Source organism: Lasioglossum baleicum, chromosome 18 (assembly GCF_051020765.1).
Source record: "Lasioglossum baleicum chromosome 18, iyLasBale1, whole genome shotgun sequence".
In the NCBI taxonomy this organism is placed as follows: domain Eukaryota; kingdom Metazoa; phylum Arthropoda; class Insecta; order Hymenoptera; family Halictidae; genus Lasioglossum; species Lasioglossum baleicum.
In genome coordinates this window covers 6927487-6948074 of record NC_134946.1, presented here as the reverse complement: position 1 = coordinate 6948074, position 20588 = coordinate 6927487, and the positions used below count along the sequence as shown (strand labels likewise).

General features: G+C 32.6%; 2 protein-coding genes across 12 annotated transcripts in view; one reads left to right on the top strand and one right to left on the bottom strand.

The window, feature by feature from the left end:
* Positions 1-20588, top strand: part of Cnc (NFE2 like bZIP transcription factor cap-n-collar) — a 184870-nt gene that overhangs the window by 140224 nt on the left and 24058 nt on the right. For all 11 annotated transcript variants that reach the window (XM_076442745.1, XM_076442748.1, XM_076442740.1 and 8 more), the window contains 2 exons: positions 2046-2280; positions 3655-3879. In XM_076442745.1, coding sequence (XP_076298860.1) covers positions 2046-2280; positions 3655-3879 — 460 coding nt within the window. The remainder of the gene's footprint in view (positions 1-2045; positions 2281-3654; positions 3880-20588) is intronic.
* Vas (ATP-dependent RNA helicase vasa) lies at positions 3986-8250 on the bottom strand. The gene is made up of 4 exons (XM_076442756.1): positions 8046-8250; positions 6927-6983; positions 4802-6835; positions 3986-4608 (listed from the first exon to the last, which is right to left on the bottom strand). Exons 2-4 carry the CDS (start codon positions 6975-6977, stop codon positions 4528-4530), a joined length of 2166 nt encoding a protein of 721 aa, XP_076298871.1. The 5' UTR covers positions 6978-6983; positions 8046-8250; the 3' UTR covers positions 3986-4527.

Here is a 20588-nt window from a genome sequence, read left to right as displayed (position 1 = left end):
AACTAATTCTATGTATTAGGTTCAGCGTCGTCAGAAGCGATCAAAACTGGTCGATTTTTCCTCTCCTCCTTTTCTCCTTCCACTATCCCATTCCAGCACCATAAGCATACTCCAACATCCCCCACTAAGACCGTGGACTGATCACGTATTAATCTGGTCATCAGAAAAGGGGTAAACTGTATTCCCCTCGATTTCCTCGATCTCACGACACTGATTAGGTTGTCCTAAAAGTTTCTTTCCCTACGTGCAGATTCCATATTGTTGGATAACAATAAGCGTAAAGAACACGAGTGACCCTGACAAAACGATTAAAGAATTACAATTTATAAAAAACCATTCTTCCATCTGATTCGTCTTATGAAACCATTTAGACTACGTTGGAAAGATATTTTGTATTTTCAGAGATAGAGGATATATTAGGTTGTCCCAAAAGTTCCTTCCGCAATGCCTTTCTTTAATATTGCTAAATAAATATTAGGTTGTCCCAAAAGTTGTTTTTCGATGCATGCACATAATGCAAATTCATATTAAGAAGTACTAAAATATTAACATAAAGATTATCGTATTGTTTGTATTTATTTAGCTACATTAAAGGAACACAATGCGGAAGAAACTTTTGGGACAACCTAATATTTATGTGGCCTGTGTTAAACGAAACACCTCGTATAAAGATTACAATTTTGATTATTGAAGAGTACATTGTGTCCCTTTTGTTGCAATCTTTCGCGAAATTCGTGGCAATGTTGAATTGGAAATGAGGTGGTTCAGAGGATGAGCGAGGCAAGGAAGCATCATTGTATTGTTATGGGACCATGTCTGTCTACGGAGTGACACGTCTGAGGAATCCCGTAGCTATCAAACCTGTCAAATGTCAACTAGTGGATGTTCGGATTCCAAGACAGAAACCCTGCTGGTTGCATAGGCGTTGCCCACATGTAAAGGCTTCCCCGATATTAATGACTTTGGTGCCTCGTGTCAAAAGTATTCTGTAGCACGAATAACGATGCGCGCCGATTACGATCGAATGTCGGGTTTCGAATCAAATTATGGAAATTACGAAACTGAAAAAAAAAGGTCGCGTATACAGTACGATTCCTCGATGATATCTCCAATGGTATACCTTCGACTTATGTGCATTATTAGTGAAGTATTCTTATAAATTTCACTTACTTTGTTATTAAAATATTCTCAAATACTTGATTATTAAAGTATTATCATTAGACTGCGGATGTTTATGCAATTTGCAATTTTTCTAGACGAATTTTAAGAAACTCAAATCAAATCTTATTTTCCGTGGGAGTAGTCTTTTTAGATCTGAAATCAATTAAAATCTATAACTAAAATCTATAATGTACTGAATTCTGTCGTAGTTTATGTACTAGCATTTTTTGAAAATTTTCAAAAGCCATCATTTCATAAAGATCCGTAGTGTATTAACAAGACATTATACATTACAATAAGACTATAATAACACTTAACATTTTGATTGTTACACGAATCTTGAGTGTTGGAGTGTTGAGTGGTCAGTTGTTTTATTCATAGCAGTGGTAAAAGTTAATAATACGAATTATTAATTATTCTAGATCTTCATTTCGCTATAACCGTTCTATGGCATCCATTGCATTAATGTACAGTGGGTGTAAAAAGTATTCGCACGCTCCTTATAATAGAATAACTTTTTTACAATTGTATCAAACGACCTGATTTTTTATAATCAATTAGAAGCATTGGTTTACGAACTGATATGCAAAAAAGATTTTCCAAAAATTATAATTTACAAGGTTACATGCAAAAGTGAAAAAGGCATTTTTTAAAACTTTTTTATTTGCGCCCTTAATGAAAATTTATATACTGTATATACGCCCGCAAATTGATTTTATATTGTTTACGATTAAAAATCATCAAAATAAGATACTGTTATGTACATACATCAATGAAGACATTGTAAACAATTTGTGTTACTTCGATAAGAAAGATGATCGTCTCGGCAAATGTCGGAATAAGGAAATGATTGTTAGTTTTAATTGCTATTTTGTATGTTTTAGGGTCGCATGCCATTCGTGCGTGCAATGAGCGTGGAACAACGGTGGCAAGATTTGGCATCCCTTTTGTCACTACCTGGTGCACCAGACCATTTTACACATTCTGCACATCCTGGGTACCCAGGGCACGGTATAAGCCACAGTCATTATGAAGCGCAGCGTAATGTACTGCTGCATAATGCCACTTTGGCACCACCCGTGGGTGATCTTAATTCCACGAGCCCCTACCATAACGTGGGTGAGTACGTAACCACTTTAATTGCGCTAATGTAAGATAAAAAAAATATAAGATGTACGAAACAAGTGTAAGAATCAGAGTAACAATCATTTTCTTTACTTGCTTATGGGACAATCTTGTACTATGGGATCATTCTACGCTAAATGATCACTAGACTGGGGATTTTATGCATTTATGATTATAACAAAAATCAGTGAATCAAATGGAAAACAGCAAGAACATTTAAAGAATTTAAGAATACCATTGTATTGTTTTCAACTCAATCAAATTATTAAGAAAAGAAACAAATATGTCTATGTAGCTCCTGTGTCGTATAGTTAATAATACAGACAATCTTTATTTTGCATAAAAATCCACAGTTTAATAATGATCACTACACTGCGGATCTTTGTGTATGTATGGCTTCAAAAAATTTTCAAGAAAAATGTTAGAAAATAAAATTCCACGGAATTTAGTGCGATTTTTATTTATTTTATATGTACAATGACTACTACCACTAAAAATAACATTTCATACGACTCCACTTTCTTAAAATTTGGCTACAAAAATTGAAAATTGCATAAACATCCGTAGTCTACATTTCTTAATATTGCTTAACTTTCTGTGTTATAAGAGTCAAAAAACCAGCATCCAACTTTTTTTGAAAACATAACTTTAACGGTGTTACAGATACCCACACGAAATAAACTGTGTTTTATACCTAAAACTTTGAAATTGAATTTGAGAGATACTACTTGTTCCATACAAATCCACGATGTCTGCATTAAACGTTGGTCATTTATTGTTAGCGTTGAATGGCCCATATTATATTAACTCAATATACACACACATATTAACAGAATATATTAATATTATATTAGCTTAATATATATATTAATATTAAATAATTCTGTTTATTTCGTGTACACTTTAATCGTTTAACTACAAAAATTAGCATATCTAAATTTCATAATTAATTTAGTTACTTCAATAACCTCTTCTTGAGGTGAAATTGTTATTACATTGTAATTACCTATTTGAACAATCTAATTGAAATAAAATATTATTTTCTACAATTAGAAAAGCATGGTGACTATACAGTAATTTTTTTACACTCCGTCATGCAGTACAGTTTGCGATATCTATGAAAATCGTGTGCGCGGGCAGAACTTGTGCAATCATCTGATATTTAAAATAATTAATTATTTCAAATGATTATTTGTTATCTTATTTCAAATGAAATGTGTCCAACCCTGCGTTAAAATATAAAGACATTAAGATGCAAAAAAAATGTCTTATATCCTGTTTAGTACTATTCGTAAAAATAGAAATGTAAGTAGAAAAGCATAATACTTGTCATCTAATCTTTTTAAACTGAAATACTCATTGCTACAGGTGGATCATCGAACTTGGGTTCGGCCGTAGCAACATCAATGAATTTGACAAACAGTAGCGAACCAATGGGCGCAGAGAGCGGAGCTGCATATAAATCTGAACCTGGAGATATGATGTACTACCATACACCAACTTCCGACTCGATTAATCAAACCACCGATGGTTTTCTTTCATCCCTTCTTAATGACGAGGATTTGCATCTGATGGACATGGCCATGAACGACGGTATGTACGAACATTTCTATTTTTGCAATAAAATTTTCTGATAAATTTAAAATCTAAAAAGAGTCTTATTCTATTGGATAAGTATGTAGAACAATTGAATAACAGCTTTGTTTTAATATTTTATTACAAAACGGAAACGTATAAAACACTTAACATAATATTAGATAGTATCATTTTATAAAATAAAATATGCTTTCTACCATTTTATCATCTTCTTATAACTTCTTAGAAACTAACGTTTGTACGATCGACGGTAAAGTACTATAATGATACTGCATCGTTGAATGCCGATTAAATGAGATTTCGTAAACTATATAATATGTATCTCTTAAAATTAAACCCGTCGCATCAACAAAGGTAACATTGTCCCGTTATTTTGTACTTAATCTACTTCGAAGGAGGTACACGGCGGCACAGTCTATGTTTTTATTTTTAAAATACATCACAGACTACTGTCGGAACAAATAGGAAAAAAAACAAAAATCAACTGAATATACATACTATGATACATAAACGGCCATGTCTATAGACGTACTTAGAAGAACAACATTGTACCTCTGATGAAGTGAAACAAATGGAGGAAAAAACGCATAGTACCCTTTTTCTGATGCTAACATGACAGACATACGTAGGTGGGAGAGTAGTCTTCTACCAGCTTTCTTCTGGCTCATTGGCTACTGCAGTAGGCGCATATGAGTCTTCGCCGTATTTTTCACCCTCCGGTTCGAACTGTAGCAAAGAAAAATATATAAATATAACACACATTTAAACTATTGCAATTATTATTTGACTATAAAATTTTATATGAATTCTATCTCTCGATTTCAATTTCTGATTTCAATAAATCTTTTGATATATGAATGTACATGATATAAATGCATAAGATTGCACAATCTAATTATTATTATTATTATTGACTTACATCTCTGATATCTTCTCCGCCAAATTGGTTTCCTCTACCAGGCATAAAGCTTCGCTTAGAGTTTCCGCATACCATCCAGTCCGGAACAGGCTGATTCGCCTGCTTTAATATCCTCACAAGATCACCTCGCAGAGATGAATCATCTTCGGGATCAAAAAATGATGTTGCTCTTCCACGATTGCCCACACGACCAGTTCTACCAATTCGATGGACATATTCGTCGATACTTTTTGGCAAATCAAAATTAATAACATGCGAAACATTTTTTATATCCAAGCCTCTAGCAGCAACTGCTGTAGCTACTAAAATAGCCATTTTTCCTGTTTTAAAATCAGATAAAGCTTGTTCCCTTTGACTTTGAAATCTATCGCCATGTATAGTAGTTGCAGGATAATTATTTTCAGATAAGAACACTGCGATGAAATCAACCTTCCTTTTCATCTCTACAAATATTAATGTGCCATCTAATGTACCCGCATCTTTTTCTCTTTCCAAAATATCTCTCAACATATTTTGCTTTTTGCATTTTTCGACTTCGTAAAAGTTTTGCGCAACATCTGTGCATGCTCCGCCTACAATGCCAACTGCAAGGAACAGGTAGTTGTTTAAAAATCTCTTCGCTAAATGCTGCACTTCGTCTGGAAAAGTAGCTGAGAACATTAATGTCTGTCTCTCCTCTAACGGAACCATTGTCTCGTGATCCACAATTCTTTCGATGTTAGGTAAAAATCCCATGTCTAACATACGATCCGCTTCGTCCAATACAAGAAATCGAACAGAAGAAAATTTGATTTTGCCTCTGTCTACAAAATCTAATAATCTTCCAGGTGTTGCCACAAGGATGTGACAACCTGCAGCAAGTTTTGCACTTTGATGTTGCACAGATGTTCCTCCGTATGCAACGACAGTCTTCAAAATAGAATTCAATGAAAATTTAACTATCTGCTGCCAAATTTGTATAGTAAGCTCACGAGTAGGCGATACAATAACAACTTGCGGTTCGCAACTAAACGAAGATATTTCTAAGTCCTTCTGCTTCTCCAATAACGTATTGATTATAGGAATTGCAAATGCAGCAGTTTTCCCTGATCCTGTTTGTGCGCAAGCCATTAAATCACGACCTCCCATTATAATGGGTAAAGCATGTTTCTGCACTGGAGTCGGCTTTGAATATCCTGATTTTTTAATATTTTCTAATATTATAGCTCTAAGACCAGTTGTTTCAAAATTATCTATCGGATTAGGTGCATTGTCTCCGCTTACTCTAACGTCAATGTTGTCATATTTATCAAAATTAATACCAACAGAGACACCGTTTTCAAATAAACTATCGTCTGAAGCCAATTCTGGCGGAATGTAAATTTCTTTAGGTTTCTTTTCTCCTTCACCGTCGTCATTATCATTATCCCCACCAAACTTTCTTCTAGGCCTATCACCGTTGTCATCATCTCCATAATTATTTGTTCGTCTGTAGCCACCACCACCGTTGTCATCATCATTGTCCCTATTCCGACCTCCTCTATATCCACCACCTCTGCCACCGCCGTAGCCACCTCTGCCACCACTGTTCCCATCGTCGTTGTCATCTCTGTTGCGACCTCCTCTATATCCACCTCGGCCGCCTCTACCACCACTGTTTCCATCATCGTCGTCATCTCTATTGCGACCTCTATATCCACCTCTGCCACCTCTACCACCACTGTTTCCATCATCGTCATCTCTGTTGCGGCCTCTGTATCCACCTCTGCCACTATTTCCATCACCGTCATCGTCATCCCTATTGCGACTATTAAATCCTCCCCTACCTCCTCTACCTCCTCTATAATCTCCTCTACCACCTCCTCTGCCGCCTCCTCTGCCAGATCTTCCAAAATCGTTGCTGTTATCGTTAGATGGCCAACTGTTGTCATTATTTGCGTAGTTGTTGGTACTTTCATCTTCGTAACTTTTTTTTCCTGGTCCCCACTCATCGTTGTTATTATCTTGGGCTATGAACCCTCGTCCTTTTCCATAGCTATGTCCACCGTCGTCAAACTGTCATTTTCACAAAAAAATGACAAACAAGTTTAAGTATCGTATGCAATTATGAAATTTTTTTATTCAATTGAAAACGGTATATACTTACATTATTTGAATCTGAGGTAGAAATTTGAGTGTTACCCCAATCGTCATCCATTTTAACCTGCACAAATAGTACGATGAATACAATTTTTAGGAAATAATTCAACTAGAAATTTATATATTATTATGCAAAAACGATTTAATGTTTTTAAATACTATATATTCATATATGGTTATAAAAATAATTACAAAAATGTAATATTCATATTTTAATGAATAGATAATAGAAATATTTAAAAATAACCTGATCTTCTTGTATATGTACAAGTAAAAATAATATGTATTTCCTTTATTTCTCAAACATATTGAAACTATTCTATTGTATTGAAACAAGTTCATAATTTTTTGCATAATATAATACATTTCAACCACTAATTGTTTACCTAACTGTTTCTACGATAATATAATCTATACATATTGCAGTTTTATGTTAAGCTTCAAGGTTCAAATGCCAGTACGATTCTTACTGTTAAACAAATCAATTAACAAACTATTACATGTAAAATACTGTTATGCAGATGTCTTAATTCGCTTCGACATGTGTAAGCAAGTTACGTTAGTAAACGTAATAAATGGAAATACAACGATTAGAAAATTTTCAATACGATAATTAATTGTTTCACGATAATTAAAATGTCTTATCGGTACAATCGGCATGTTAAAGTTAAAACAGATCAGTTTAAAACAGTGCTTGCACGATATACGTATGTATATTTATACAGTTGTATAAGCACATTTACATAAGCGTCAACCACGTTTCCGAGATTCGGTACGAAGTATTGGAATTCAGCAAAACAGTGTTGTCTGTTGTTTTTCTTTGACCTACCATTATTTAGAGTTTACCTGCCAATACGATTCGCGTAAAAAATGTGTTACATTTATAGAACTACATAGCAATGACGATTTTAAACGCAATAGTAATATGTACATTAACACAGACTAACATTGAATTTCAGTAATAACAAATGAAATTTTGGACGAATTGACAATTGAATGTTTGCGCGAATAGTTAAGCGCATAATAGATATGCACGTGCGTATTTATAAAATAAAGCATTGCGATTACCGGCAAATATGGCCGAACGGTATTGATGGAATATAAACTCGTGTTTGACAGTACTTACTTTTCAATTGTTATCTAAAGACTACGAACGAAAACAGTTGAATTAGACCGGTCGGATAGATCAGCGTGTCGACTTGTGCTCTTCAATGATTCTGGACAGACGAATGGAATCGACTAACCGTGCGGTCCGTGCGTTCAAAACTGCTGACGAACTAACCGTCGTCTCTGCGAACAGTGCGAACAAAGGCCTGCAGACTAGCCAACTTGAAAGTATGCGGCAGTTGCGAATCAGCTATCGAGTTTTGACGGAAGGCGCATGCGCGTCGCGTAAATGGTCACCGTGCACAGTACCGTATTAATACATTTCGTAGCCCGTTCAATATACATATTTGTATTTTATAAAAATCTTTCTTTCAACGAAAATTCAATAATTTCTTTCAACTAATGCACTTATCTCAACTGTATCATCAATTCAAGTTAATTTATTTTCAAGAAATATACTTCTCCCATTCGCGTACGTATATAAATATCATCGTATTTCTCTTAACAATAACGGTACCGGCTACAAAATGTGCCGGATACACATTGTTTTATAAAAATGACAAGACTGAACTTATTTAGATTTTGTACAATTTTTATAATAATACGTGATTAAATAAAGAAATTTATTGAATAATATCTAATGAAAGCATCTTTATAATTTTAATAAGTAAAAAATAAGAAATGTAAAACCGGTCATTTGACCAGTCGTGATACGGTTAACGTTAAAAATATTTGAAATTATTAATATACATACGAAGCAAACGTAATAATTGCAATAAATATTAGTTTCGCAATTGCAAGAATTAGGAATCTAATGGAATCGCAGCTTCGATTAGAATTCACCTAGATTCATTATTATTAGACAGCGGATCTTTATACAAAATAGAAATTTTCTAACCTAATTGCAACAAACTGGAGTGAAACAGTCATTTATTTCCTTTCTTAATACATGTAATAAGTTGAAAATAATGTATAACACTATTTTTACTGTTAAAATAAAAATATTCTGCACTGATTGTGAAAAGCAGGAATAAAATAAAAACTGATCTCATCTCTTAATGACTTTGTTACGTTAAAAACACTACAATATTCTTGAATTTTACTAATCCATTACTGTTTTATATCTCACCCAATTGATGTCTTCATAAATGCATAAAGTATATTATAATGATATATACTTCATTATTATTTGTAAAGTGTTATACACTAATGTATGCTATACATATATAAATCAATAATATAAATAAATACCCAAATGCATAAAGATCCGCAGTCTGGTAATAACATTTATTATTGCTTTAAACCGATTGGTTTATTTAGCAAGTACAATATTATTACATGTACATAGCTCACATTACATCACATAGGTGTTACATTATTTTTATTTATGTAATAAATTAATAATAATCTTATTAATTGATATTCTGTTAACTACGCGTAGCCAGATAGCCGTTATTCATTCTACACAAGTTGTAAAGACTAGTTTTTGGCGAACGTTGTACATATACGCAAACACATACGCCCGTAACTTCCGACAGAACTATGACTATATTTAGTACAAAATAATCTGAAAAGATTGCTTCAGATGAAAAACCAAGGTCAAGTTTTGAGCCTTTATGTCTAGTCATAGTAGAGGCAGTCCGAATTCGTACTTTCATCAATTCTATATGTAAGTAAGAGATCTAACAATAAGTTTTGTATTATGTATGTTTTAATACTTTTACATACTTTGTATGTTTCGTTTTTAGAATTTCGCTAAATATTGCAATAATCGCGACAATGTTGTGCAAAATTATGTACAGTTATATTCGTTTTTACGATTTACTTATTTTGTACATTTCTACAGAGTTTCGATTAATATTCCATATTTATGTACGATGGATAAAAATTATTTTTGAAGATAAAATTAAACGTTTTTGATAGAAGCTAAAATTTTACATGCGTACAGAACGAGCATCAAGTTGGTATGTGTATGTATGTTTTCAAGCAGGTTGAGATATCGAATTGATAGTTTACATTTAATGTTTAGGTAGATTCAGAGGTTACTCAAACGAAATCATAGCGCCTGCTTCACTTTTCTCGGAACTACGAAAAAAGTGTTTGTTATTGTACTATACCAACATCAGTGTGTCACATCTTTCTTCAAACATTCATTTCTTATTCAAATTACATATGTATGTTGTTGCTCGATCTTATCATAGAACATTTGTTTGCTAAAAGATTCGAAGTGAATGTGGAGATTTCAAATAAGTTAATGTTTCTTATCTCTAGACAGCGGATTTTATACATTTATGAAAAAAATGAATAGGTGTAATTTAAAACAGTAGAATCATTCGAAGAATTTAAACGTATTATCATATTATTTTCAGCCTATTATATGTATCAAGAAAGAAAATCGATTTCTATTTCGATCTAGTTTGTTGCAAATCAGGTAGAAAATTTTTATTTTGCATAAAGATCCTCTCTATCTACTTATCTCGAATCATTTCTATTATAAATCGTTCGTTTCTTATGTTTAATTTTAATAATCGAGTAGCATTGATTTATTCATATTTTCCGATAAAAATTACTTTTTACTGAATAGCCAAATAAAAAGACTATCAAATAATAGATCAATCTCTTTATAGATTTGCATATTTAGATATTTATAAAGTCTATAAATGACTATTAGGTTACAAACATTTTCCAATATACATACCTGCATAAAGTATTACCTTAAATTGTTCTGATTAGAATATGTTTGTTCAGATCATGTTGCATTCAAAATCCACTCTGTATATTCAAGCGTCCGGATATATTGATTTTATCCTATACAATATATTATATAATATAAAAGTTGAATCAAACTAATATCAGTGCTATACAACAACTTTGTTATGTTCTTATCGTTGCTAATACAATGCGCGTACCTGTGTGTTTGCACTGTTTGCTTATATTTATATGTACCGTTCTCTACGGAACTATTCGAGATATCGATATGAATGTTTTTCATTTGTAACATGAAACTAAGATCGTCGTAAGAGATACGTTAACAGTTCACGTAACATCCAAGAAGTGCATTATTACTGTGAACATTTACTGAACTGTTAAGGTACCTAACTATTCATCAATTAAAACAACAACCTAATTAAAAACATGCAACAGCATAATTTCTAATTGAAAAGAATTTTTTACCTGAAGAAACTTGAGCATATTCGTGTATTCGTATATACAAGAATAACAGTTGTTGTAATATACGCTAATATAATAATCACCTCAAAATAATACAATGATGTGTTTGCAATTTCGTTTGCAAGTATTTTTAAAATTATTAAATTTCTTTCTGCACAATAGAACGAAAAAATAATGTGTACATATTGAACAACACTCTTGCGTTTTCAGGTATTTAAATTAATGTACAGTATAGACAGACTTTGGTAGTACAAAATCTGTACATTTTGTTGTTCCAACTATTTTATTTTGTACGACTCCACGGAAAATGATAATTTTTTACATCTTTCAATCTAAAATAGATGGTATACTATTATACATAATTTATCCAACAAACTACAAATAAACTACAAACAAATCCAACAAACGATAGAGCGACCTAGAACGATAACGGTTTATAAAAATCGTCAATAGTTGAACTCATGATCGCATTTCCGTTATCAGATTATTCGATTTGAGTCGCATAATTCATCTCGGGGATATGCACGTGCATTGTGACGAAATAATGATAGTCCGATGTGTAGATGGCCAATACATGTATACTTGCAAGCATACGACACTGTCACAGACGACAAAGGAAAGAGGAAATGAAATACAACATACACCCAGTCCGATAAAATTTTGAAAATGATCGATTCGCCCGATCAATCATGGGATTGCCGAAAGTATCGTGTGATATGCAGCTCATACTACGTAGTGCGCGCTCTTTTTCTTATCGTCTATTCGTGACTTCTAACGTAATCTTACGTATGATGTTCGCTGCGTGTCGAGTGCCATGGGAATAATTGGATCTCGTAGCGTTTACGTTACCGACTTCGTATCATTATTATCTCGTGAGTTGAATAATATCAACATTTAGTCTTTAACAGATTACGCTTACGTCAAGATCGACTTCACGTGTCATACGTAAAAGGTATCAAATCAATTTCACCCTTTTGCAAGTCAAATTCAATTTTTTTGCAAATCAATTTCACCCATTAAGAATATTTTCAATTAAATCTAGACACACGTGTGTACATACTGTGTCATTATTACTGCGATGGAAACGTAAGACTCAAATATTGAATACGCTTCAATAAATAGTATTTATCAATCGAACGTTCTATGTACTGTGACTCCCATTAATATTCGGACGCTCTCAATAAACCGATAACTTTTTAAATATTGGACTATTATACGATTTGAACTATTTTGAGAAGCAGAGCTATTAGTTTACTACATGTTGTGAAAAGAAATTTTTTCAACAATTGCAATTGGTCGGAATTATAATAGAAAATACTAAAAGTTACATTCTACAACTTTTTTGTGTGGATTTATATTGAAAATTTAAGAAATACATTTGTAGATCTGCGTCAATTATATGTACTGCGAAAGTTTCTTGAAAAGTTTCTTCAAAATCGGTTGATGCAGGGAAAATCGACAGAAATTGAAAGATGTAAGAATCGTTAGATCGACTGCAGTTAGAGGTTGAAAAAGCTGCTGAAAATTTTCAGAATATGTTTAATCGATACAGATCTACGAAACGCATTTTCTAAATTTTCCATATAAGCCTACATAAAAAAGTTGCGAAATACAGCTTTTAGAATTTTCTCTGCAACTCCGACAGCTTGCAATTTTTCTCAAAAATTTTGTTCAAGTTGTGTAGCAAACCAATTGTGTTTACTTCTGAAAAAAGTTCAAATCGTATGGTCCGATATTAAAAAGGTTATCGTCGTTTTAAGGTCGTCGAATGTCCGAATGTTAGTGGGAGTCATTGTACGGGGTGTATAAAAAGGTCATCCGTTCTAGGGTTGAATCTACACCTCTGGATCGGTGGAGATTCGTAAGAGAAACTTGCCACAAAATTGTTTATAACAAAGAAAATTGTTGGTAAAGTTGTTTTTTACATCAACACCTTCCACTCATCCAGAAGAGAAAAAGTTTGAAAGTTCGTATAGTGGAAGTTAACACGTGATCCAGCCAATGATCGAGCATTGTGGTCATTTACACTCACCGGCGCTGACCGAGGATACTATTTATTTTTATCATTGTTCTACGTCAAAGGAATCGTATCAAACCTATTTCACATTTTTGTATTTGATCAAACTTATGTTTTTCAAATAAATTGGACATTAGAAGGTTTTACTTAGAGTCTATTTTTATTCGAAAGGTTTTAAAAACGTTTTATTTGCATTTTGTACTTACTGTACACTGGAACTGCAATTTCTTTCTCGGTTATTATCTAATCCTCTGTATAATTGCAAATAACAGCTGCCATTCTACTAATGATTTTCTATCCGTCATCCGTTCTATGGGTGAATCTACATCTGATGATCTACAATGAAATTTTGCAAGAAAAACAGCTTATATCTCAATAACTATTTGTTTGCGACATGTGGCTCCTTTCAAACTTTTTCTCTTCTCTATGAGTATTGATGTAAACACAAACTTTAACAACAATTTTCTTCGTTATAAACAATTTTGCGGCAAGTTTATCTTACAAATTTCCACCGATCCGGAGGTGTATATTCACCCCTAGGTAAAGTTGTCGCGTTTGTAGGCTTTATTGTCCGAGACATCTGGCATTTAGGCGAGGGCAAGACGACCATCGGTACACTCGTTAACACGACCATGAAAACTGTTGTTGACCACGTGAAAGCAGTGAAATCAGCCAAATGGTGGCGGCGGGTCTTTTTATGACAGGGACATTCGGTGAAAAACCGAATGGTTTATGACTTATGTTCGTAGTCCGGTCGTTTAGGATTTCCCCGGACGCTAGACAAAGCAGCGCGATTTCCATTGACTTGACTCCTTCTGGCCTAACTGTTTTTTCATACTTCTTCAGGTCCATGTGACTGCGAAATGTATGTGTGTATGCGTTTACAGCATACATAGTATAGGATCTAAAATTTCACGTATTTTGTTATTTCAATTTTCTGATAGCTTTATGTCTGCATAGATATCAGTGTGAAAATTGTATGTATGTTGAGTCTACAGACAATCAAAGACGTATTCAACCTTTAAAATAGAGTAGCTTTTCAAAAAATCAACAGAGTACGTAACTTGAAAGTTTACAAGAACTTGGGAAGATCAGTTTACTGTGTGATGTGTAAGAAACATTTTGAGGAAACTGTAATTCGCAGAAATAACGAAAGAAGTATTAGATTTTCTCTGAGCTCTTGTAATGGAAATTAAAAAAATACGTTTCGTAGATTAATGGCAGGTTCTATACACTAACAATTGTACAATTAATTACAGTGTATGCTGAAAATTTCATCGAAATTAGATAACGTTGCTAGAAATTATGAACGGTTGACAATTAAAAGGACGCTTTTACAAAGCGTTTTGTAATTTTGTAAAAAGCGACTCTTTCTCAAATTCAATATTTTAAGATTCTAATAGTAATTTCTAACTTCTTTGTATTAACAATAATTTCTTTTAGTATCGTGTCCATATTTTAAATCCCAAAAAATCAAACGATTTGGAATTATTTTTGAAAATGTTATTCTGTTTTATAGCGTTCTACGGAAACTTTTCTTTAACAGACTTTATGTTCAGAGCGAATATGAGAATCGTGGAAGAGGCAATCAGGGCTAAACGGTTTTCAACGCTAGATTTTCGGCCACTTGTCCACAAGATTTATAGCAGGGCAAGCTCTGAAGTGGAAAGAGGTTGTAAACATAGACCTTTCCCCGCACGTGTTCTTTTCTTCTTTTCCACTTTTCAGTTTTGTATTGGGGGTCATTTGGTTAAGAAACTAAACCGACTAATAAAACTGGCCGGGTCGAAATTCCACTGGTTTTTTTTTTTACATGGCATTCTTTCACGTTTATTTACAGTAACGTGATTTTTTCTAAACTTCATTTCATTCGAATTTACGTGTCTTATTCGCACGATTTAGTTTCGGAAGTAATCAAACAAATACATACTTTGTACCGTGTATAACAAAAAACGGAGATGAATGAAATATTCATTTTTTCAGAAATTTTTCCTTCACTTTTTTTTTTGTTATGTTAACTCTTCTTTTATGCATTTGTTATATAAAATGTTTTCAGTGAATGTGCTTCTATACTCCAGATTGCAAATCAATTTTTATGCGAATCTTTCCACGGTATTTCTTTTTGCACAGTATACGTATACATCGTGTAGAAAGAAAACTTATTTAACTGCAAGAATCAGTGGCAAGACACATTTCATCATCGCTGTAATTAGAGTAGAGATGGTACACAGTAGTGCATAACAAGAAAACGGATATAAAGCGTTTCCGAAAATATGCAATTTGAACTGATCAAATTACAGAAAAATGTCGAAGTCAAAAATAAAAGTACTCGTTCGATTAATCACACGAGTGTACCACTCAATTTAAATAAGTTAATTAATGTGAACGAGACTTAAGGGTTCGAATTATCCGATGACCACATCCGGCGAAATCTCGAGCCGGATGGTGTTCACAATCGGTTCCCGCAAGCAACAATATCAACTCTTCATCATTAATTATAAATGAAAATTACCACGTTCTATAGGGTTTTATACATTTATGACAAGTTATAAGTAGAAGAAACACAATAGAATAAAAACAGTGGAAAGAAAATCAATTTCTACTTTGCACGAGTTCGTTACAATTCAGATAAAAAATGTTCATTTTGCACAAAGATCGTGAATGTAATTGTTTCGAGAATGTTTTGGGCATATATTAAATACGAATAGTAGTACTTCATTGTATATTATATAAATATATTATAAGAGGTAATGATATTTTAGAAAAATATTAATGAAATGATGATATATTTGGTTTTCAACTAAACTTCAACGAGAGAATTATAAAGAAATTAAAATGGCGGAATAAAGCACTTTTTAATATTTCAAAAGGTGAAAATGACATAATATGTAGACATTACCATAAAAATGTTCTGAATGTTTGAGAGTGATATACTCTTTCTTCAATATGTGTTTAATTTGTTTATTCTGTATATCTACATATTATGAAAAAGAAATGTGTTCATTTTTATATTGTTAATCACTTAATATGTTTAATAGGCTGAAAATTATATAACATCATTTTTAAATTCGTCTAATGTTTTTAATGTTTTTTACACCTACTCATCTTTGTCATAAATCATATAATACATGCATAAAATCTGCTGTCTAGTCACTACATTTACTTTCGTCGTTAATCGAAACATTTCCCCCATTAAAAATATGAACAATTACAGTGATAGACACTCGGATTTATTTGATCGAGTAACTTTTGTCAGGGGTAGTAGATCACATCGAAATTATTAGTTAGTCATAATGTAATGTAAATGGGTACGTAAGCATGAAGGTAAATTATAATTGTCTTTCTAAGAAGACAATTGTGCCAGAATAAAAAATTAATTAAGCACGCTAAATTAATTTATATTAAAATGCAGAATCTAATTTTTTGAAATATATGTACCGTTTAGAGTTCCATTTTCATTCCTCCCATCTGGTGACAGAAAACAGAAATGGGCTCTGTGTATCCGCCGCGTCGTGTCGGTATAACAGAATTGAGCCATCGTCTAATGATAACAATTTTGGAATCTTATCAGTTCCTCTGTATCGTCTCGTTTCGGCTACGAAACCACAATATTTGATAAGAGGGATGTATTTTAGGAAGATAAAGAGGCTATTTATGAAATTCATTTGTCGGGGTCTAAGAGACCCCACTTTTTACTATTTATGTGTTATTAATTATTAGACGTTACCTTGCGAGGGTTAAGATTGTAAAGATGCTTCCCTGAAGAATTATTTACCAAATTTATTTCTTAGGGTATATACTATTGGAAAAATGGCCAAAAATTTGGATAGACGCATTCTTGTCATTCTTATAAAATAATGTGAAATAGTCATTTCTAGACCTCCGTAAACCTATCGTTTTCTTGAGAGCGTCCGAATATTAATGGGAGTCACTGTATAATCGTGTGTACGCACGATTTGAAATAATAATGCGAGCATCGATCTCGTGTATCGAAAAGTAACCGTACATTGATTGACTTCGATTAAGTGGCAAAAACAATGTCAACACAATGACAATGAATATTCATGCGACACAATGAGTCGACAATCTTCACGGCCAGAGTCACTAGACGAGCCCCGGCCATCCCGCCATCGGCCATATCGTCAAATTCCTTACACATTTTCATCGCATTTTTAAAACGATAGAACACAAATCAGAGTTTTCATAATACATAATTGCTTTGGACTTGCTTCCCGATAAAACATTTTAGTTGCTAATGTTTGTCACATAAACAAGAAAGGAATCTATTTAAAAAATCCGTAATAGTTCGTGAGGAAGTAAAAATCTATCCTGCATTTTCTCGCAATTTTATTGGATTGACAAGAAAGTAATTTTGGTATTTTTCAAGGTGCAATAAATCCCAATTTTTTTGCTCGATGATCTTTTGCCATCTTCCTGGTAGCTTCACAATTCTGTACTCATAAAACATATTGGTCCTTGTCGGCCACGAACTGATTCAAGTGCGATTTCAGGTCATCATCATTAGTGGAAGTTCATTGCTTGAATAAATAAATTGGATTGTACTTCACTTTAAAACACCGAAATTACTGTCTTGCCAATCAAATGGATCTTCTAAATGAAGTCTCGATGGATTGTGTGTAAATACATTTGAAAAATTGACAGTGTTGCAGGCCTTGAAATCGAGTGCCTCTCACACTCTTGATAACACCACCTGTAACTATAAACGCAGTCTTCTCAGAACAACGTTGCCAGACAGTGCAACCCATTGTCAGTTAATGTTTAAGCACTTCATTCGAACTATATTGCGATTAGATTCGAACAGAATTTTAAAGTAAACAATTTACTGTTTCATAACTGGACTGTGGATGTTTATGCAGTTTGCAATTTTTGTAGGCGAATTTTCAGAAACTCGAATCAAATAGAATCTTATCTTCCGTAGTAGTAACCTTTTTAGATCTGAAATAAATTAAAATTGTACTAAATTCTGTCATATTTTATATCCCAGCATTTTTTCAACATTTTTGAAGGCCATAATTGCATAAAGATTCGCAGTCTACTCATATAACCAGACAGCGGATTTTTATGCAAAATAAAAATTTTCTGGCCGAATTGTAACATACTGAAGTGAAATGGAAATTGATTTTCTTTCTTAATATGTTTAATACTAACCGTACCGCGACCGGTCAAATGACCACTATCACATTGTTTTAATTATTGAAATGATAAAGATGCTTCCATTAGAAATGATTGAATTTTCTTTATTCGAGCACGTATCATTATAAAAATTGTGAAAAATCTAATTAAATTCAGTCTGGTAATTTTTATGAAACAGTATGTATATATAATTGTATATTTAAATTCTCCTAATGTTTTTACTGTTTTAAATTACACCTTCTCACATTTCTGTTATGAATGGATGAAATCCGCTGTCTACTCATAACGTTACGAAGATCACCGACTTTCCTACTGATTTATAATCATATTATTAAAAAAGTCCATCATATGTTGTAAAAAATAATATTCTTTTTAAGAAATCTGTACGCAACACTGAAGCTGCCATTTCAATTTCTAAAAAGCACTTGATTTTTTGTGTTAGAGCTTGCATTAACGCGTCTCGTCATTGACTATTCATTATTGTAAATGTATCCATATTTTTCAATGAAATTGTTAACAAAAGTAGTTCACAGCATACGTTTCTTTACGTTACCATAGTCATCTAAAATCTAAATTGTAAACGATTTGATATAAAACAAGGATAGGTACTACATCCGCATTAGTTTTCTCGTTTAACCCTCATGTGAACTATTGGGACCGAGTTAATAATATGGCTTTTTGTGGATTTAGATGAAATTTTACTATCTTACTGTATTTCTATTTAATTTTATTAATTAATAATTGATTAAGGCCCACTTAAGGGTTAAGAGGGATTTTCCATTTTATAAGTGGGAAAATATCGATTATTTTCATCATTTGTATTTCTTGCAGTACTTAAGATATCATTATCAAATGCTTAGTATAAACAGAGTTATGGGAAGGAAAACGTGCGTTGCACAATAAAATGTCATATATAGTCATGTATAGTACTTGGTGATGTTTGAATAGCATATTTTAATTAAATTAAAATATTAATAATAAATTGTATGTTAAAATTATACAATTGTTAGATTCCAAATTTCATGTGTGTTTCCCTCGAACTGCAGTTCTCAAAACTGACGTTCGTAATTAGAAAGGTCCTTTGCACTCGGAACTATTTTAACTTGAAAATTAAACATTTCTTCCTCCCTAGTGTAAATCCATTCTATATGATTTTCTTCTTTTCATGGATATGAAATTAAGTAATACCTCATACAATACTTAGCTGTTTAGTAAATTGATTAGATACCGACATATTTAATAATGCAAACAATATTTTGAATAATGGTATAGCAATTTTTAGTGGTGACTGATGATAAATCGTCAGAAAAATTTCAGTGGATTTTATTGCTATCAGAAAAAGTTAAATTGAAGTCCAGACATTAAGCAAATGAATTTAGAAATCGATATTTCGAAATCCTCTTTTATATTTCTGTGCACAAGAAAATCTAGAGAAAACCCTAAAAATGACATTTTTACTTGCATTAAAAATTATTTGAACAATTTAAAGAATATCACAGTAACTCGATTAGTTTTTTACCCCGTGCACTCCTATAGTTTTTTTACTCAGGATTAAATTCTCTCTTCAATTGTTAGATTGAAATTTACAATTTGTAATAAAAAAGAACTCAAGATGACCTTCATATCTCGTTAAAAAAGCAGAACACAAAAAAATAATTATTACATGGTATGCTGCTATTAAAACCATACAATTTTCGTTTCAACCCTTTTTTTCATACACCATAATAATTTAGAAGTAATTTAGGTGGCACACTTACCTGAATCGCTCTGTGTGTGCATTTTATCTCGAAAATACTGCAAATTGAAATTACTTTAACCCTTAGAAACCATTAAAAATTGCTGTACTATTATTCAAAATATTGTTTACATTATTAAATACAATTTAAGTATTGTATGAGGTATTACATCAATTTTTCATATCCATAAAATGAAAAAAATATATATTAAAGACGTTAGAAAAATGTCCATCATAGATTTGGATCCATCTGTCTTCATAATTACCCCGCAAAACTTAGATATACGGTTTGTGTGTCGTTTTATTGAGCGTTGGATGAAAAGCGAGTCGTCAGCAGTTAGAATAACCCCAAGTATACCACATGGAAGATGTATAATATACGAACTTGTACTTCATGTGGATGTGTTCAGTATGCAAAATAATAGTATGTGTAATTAAAGTATACGGTTTTAGCATGCGAATGATTAATTGTTCAGAAACAGCTA

Bases quoted from the DNA above. Each gene is read 5' to 3' on its own strand.
- Vas (XM_076442756.1), bottom strand. From the start codon at position 6,977: ATGGATGACGATTGGGGTAACACTCAAATTTCTACCTCAGATTCAAAT. The intron at 6,836-6,926 runs GTAAGTATATAC...TGAAAATGACAG, and splicing joins CTACCTCAGATTCAAATAAT to TTTGACGACGGTGGACATAG. The intron at 4,609-4,801 runs GTAAGTCAATAA...TCTTTGCTACAG, and splicing joins GCGGAGAAGATATCAGAGAT to TTCGAACCGGAGGGTGAAAA.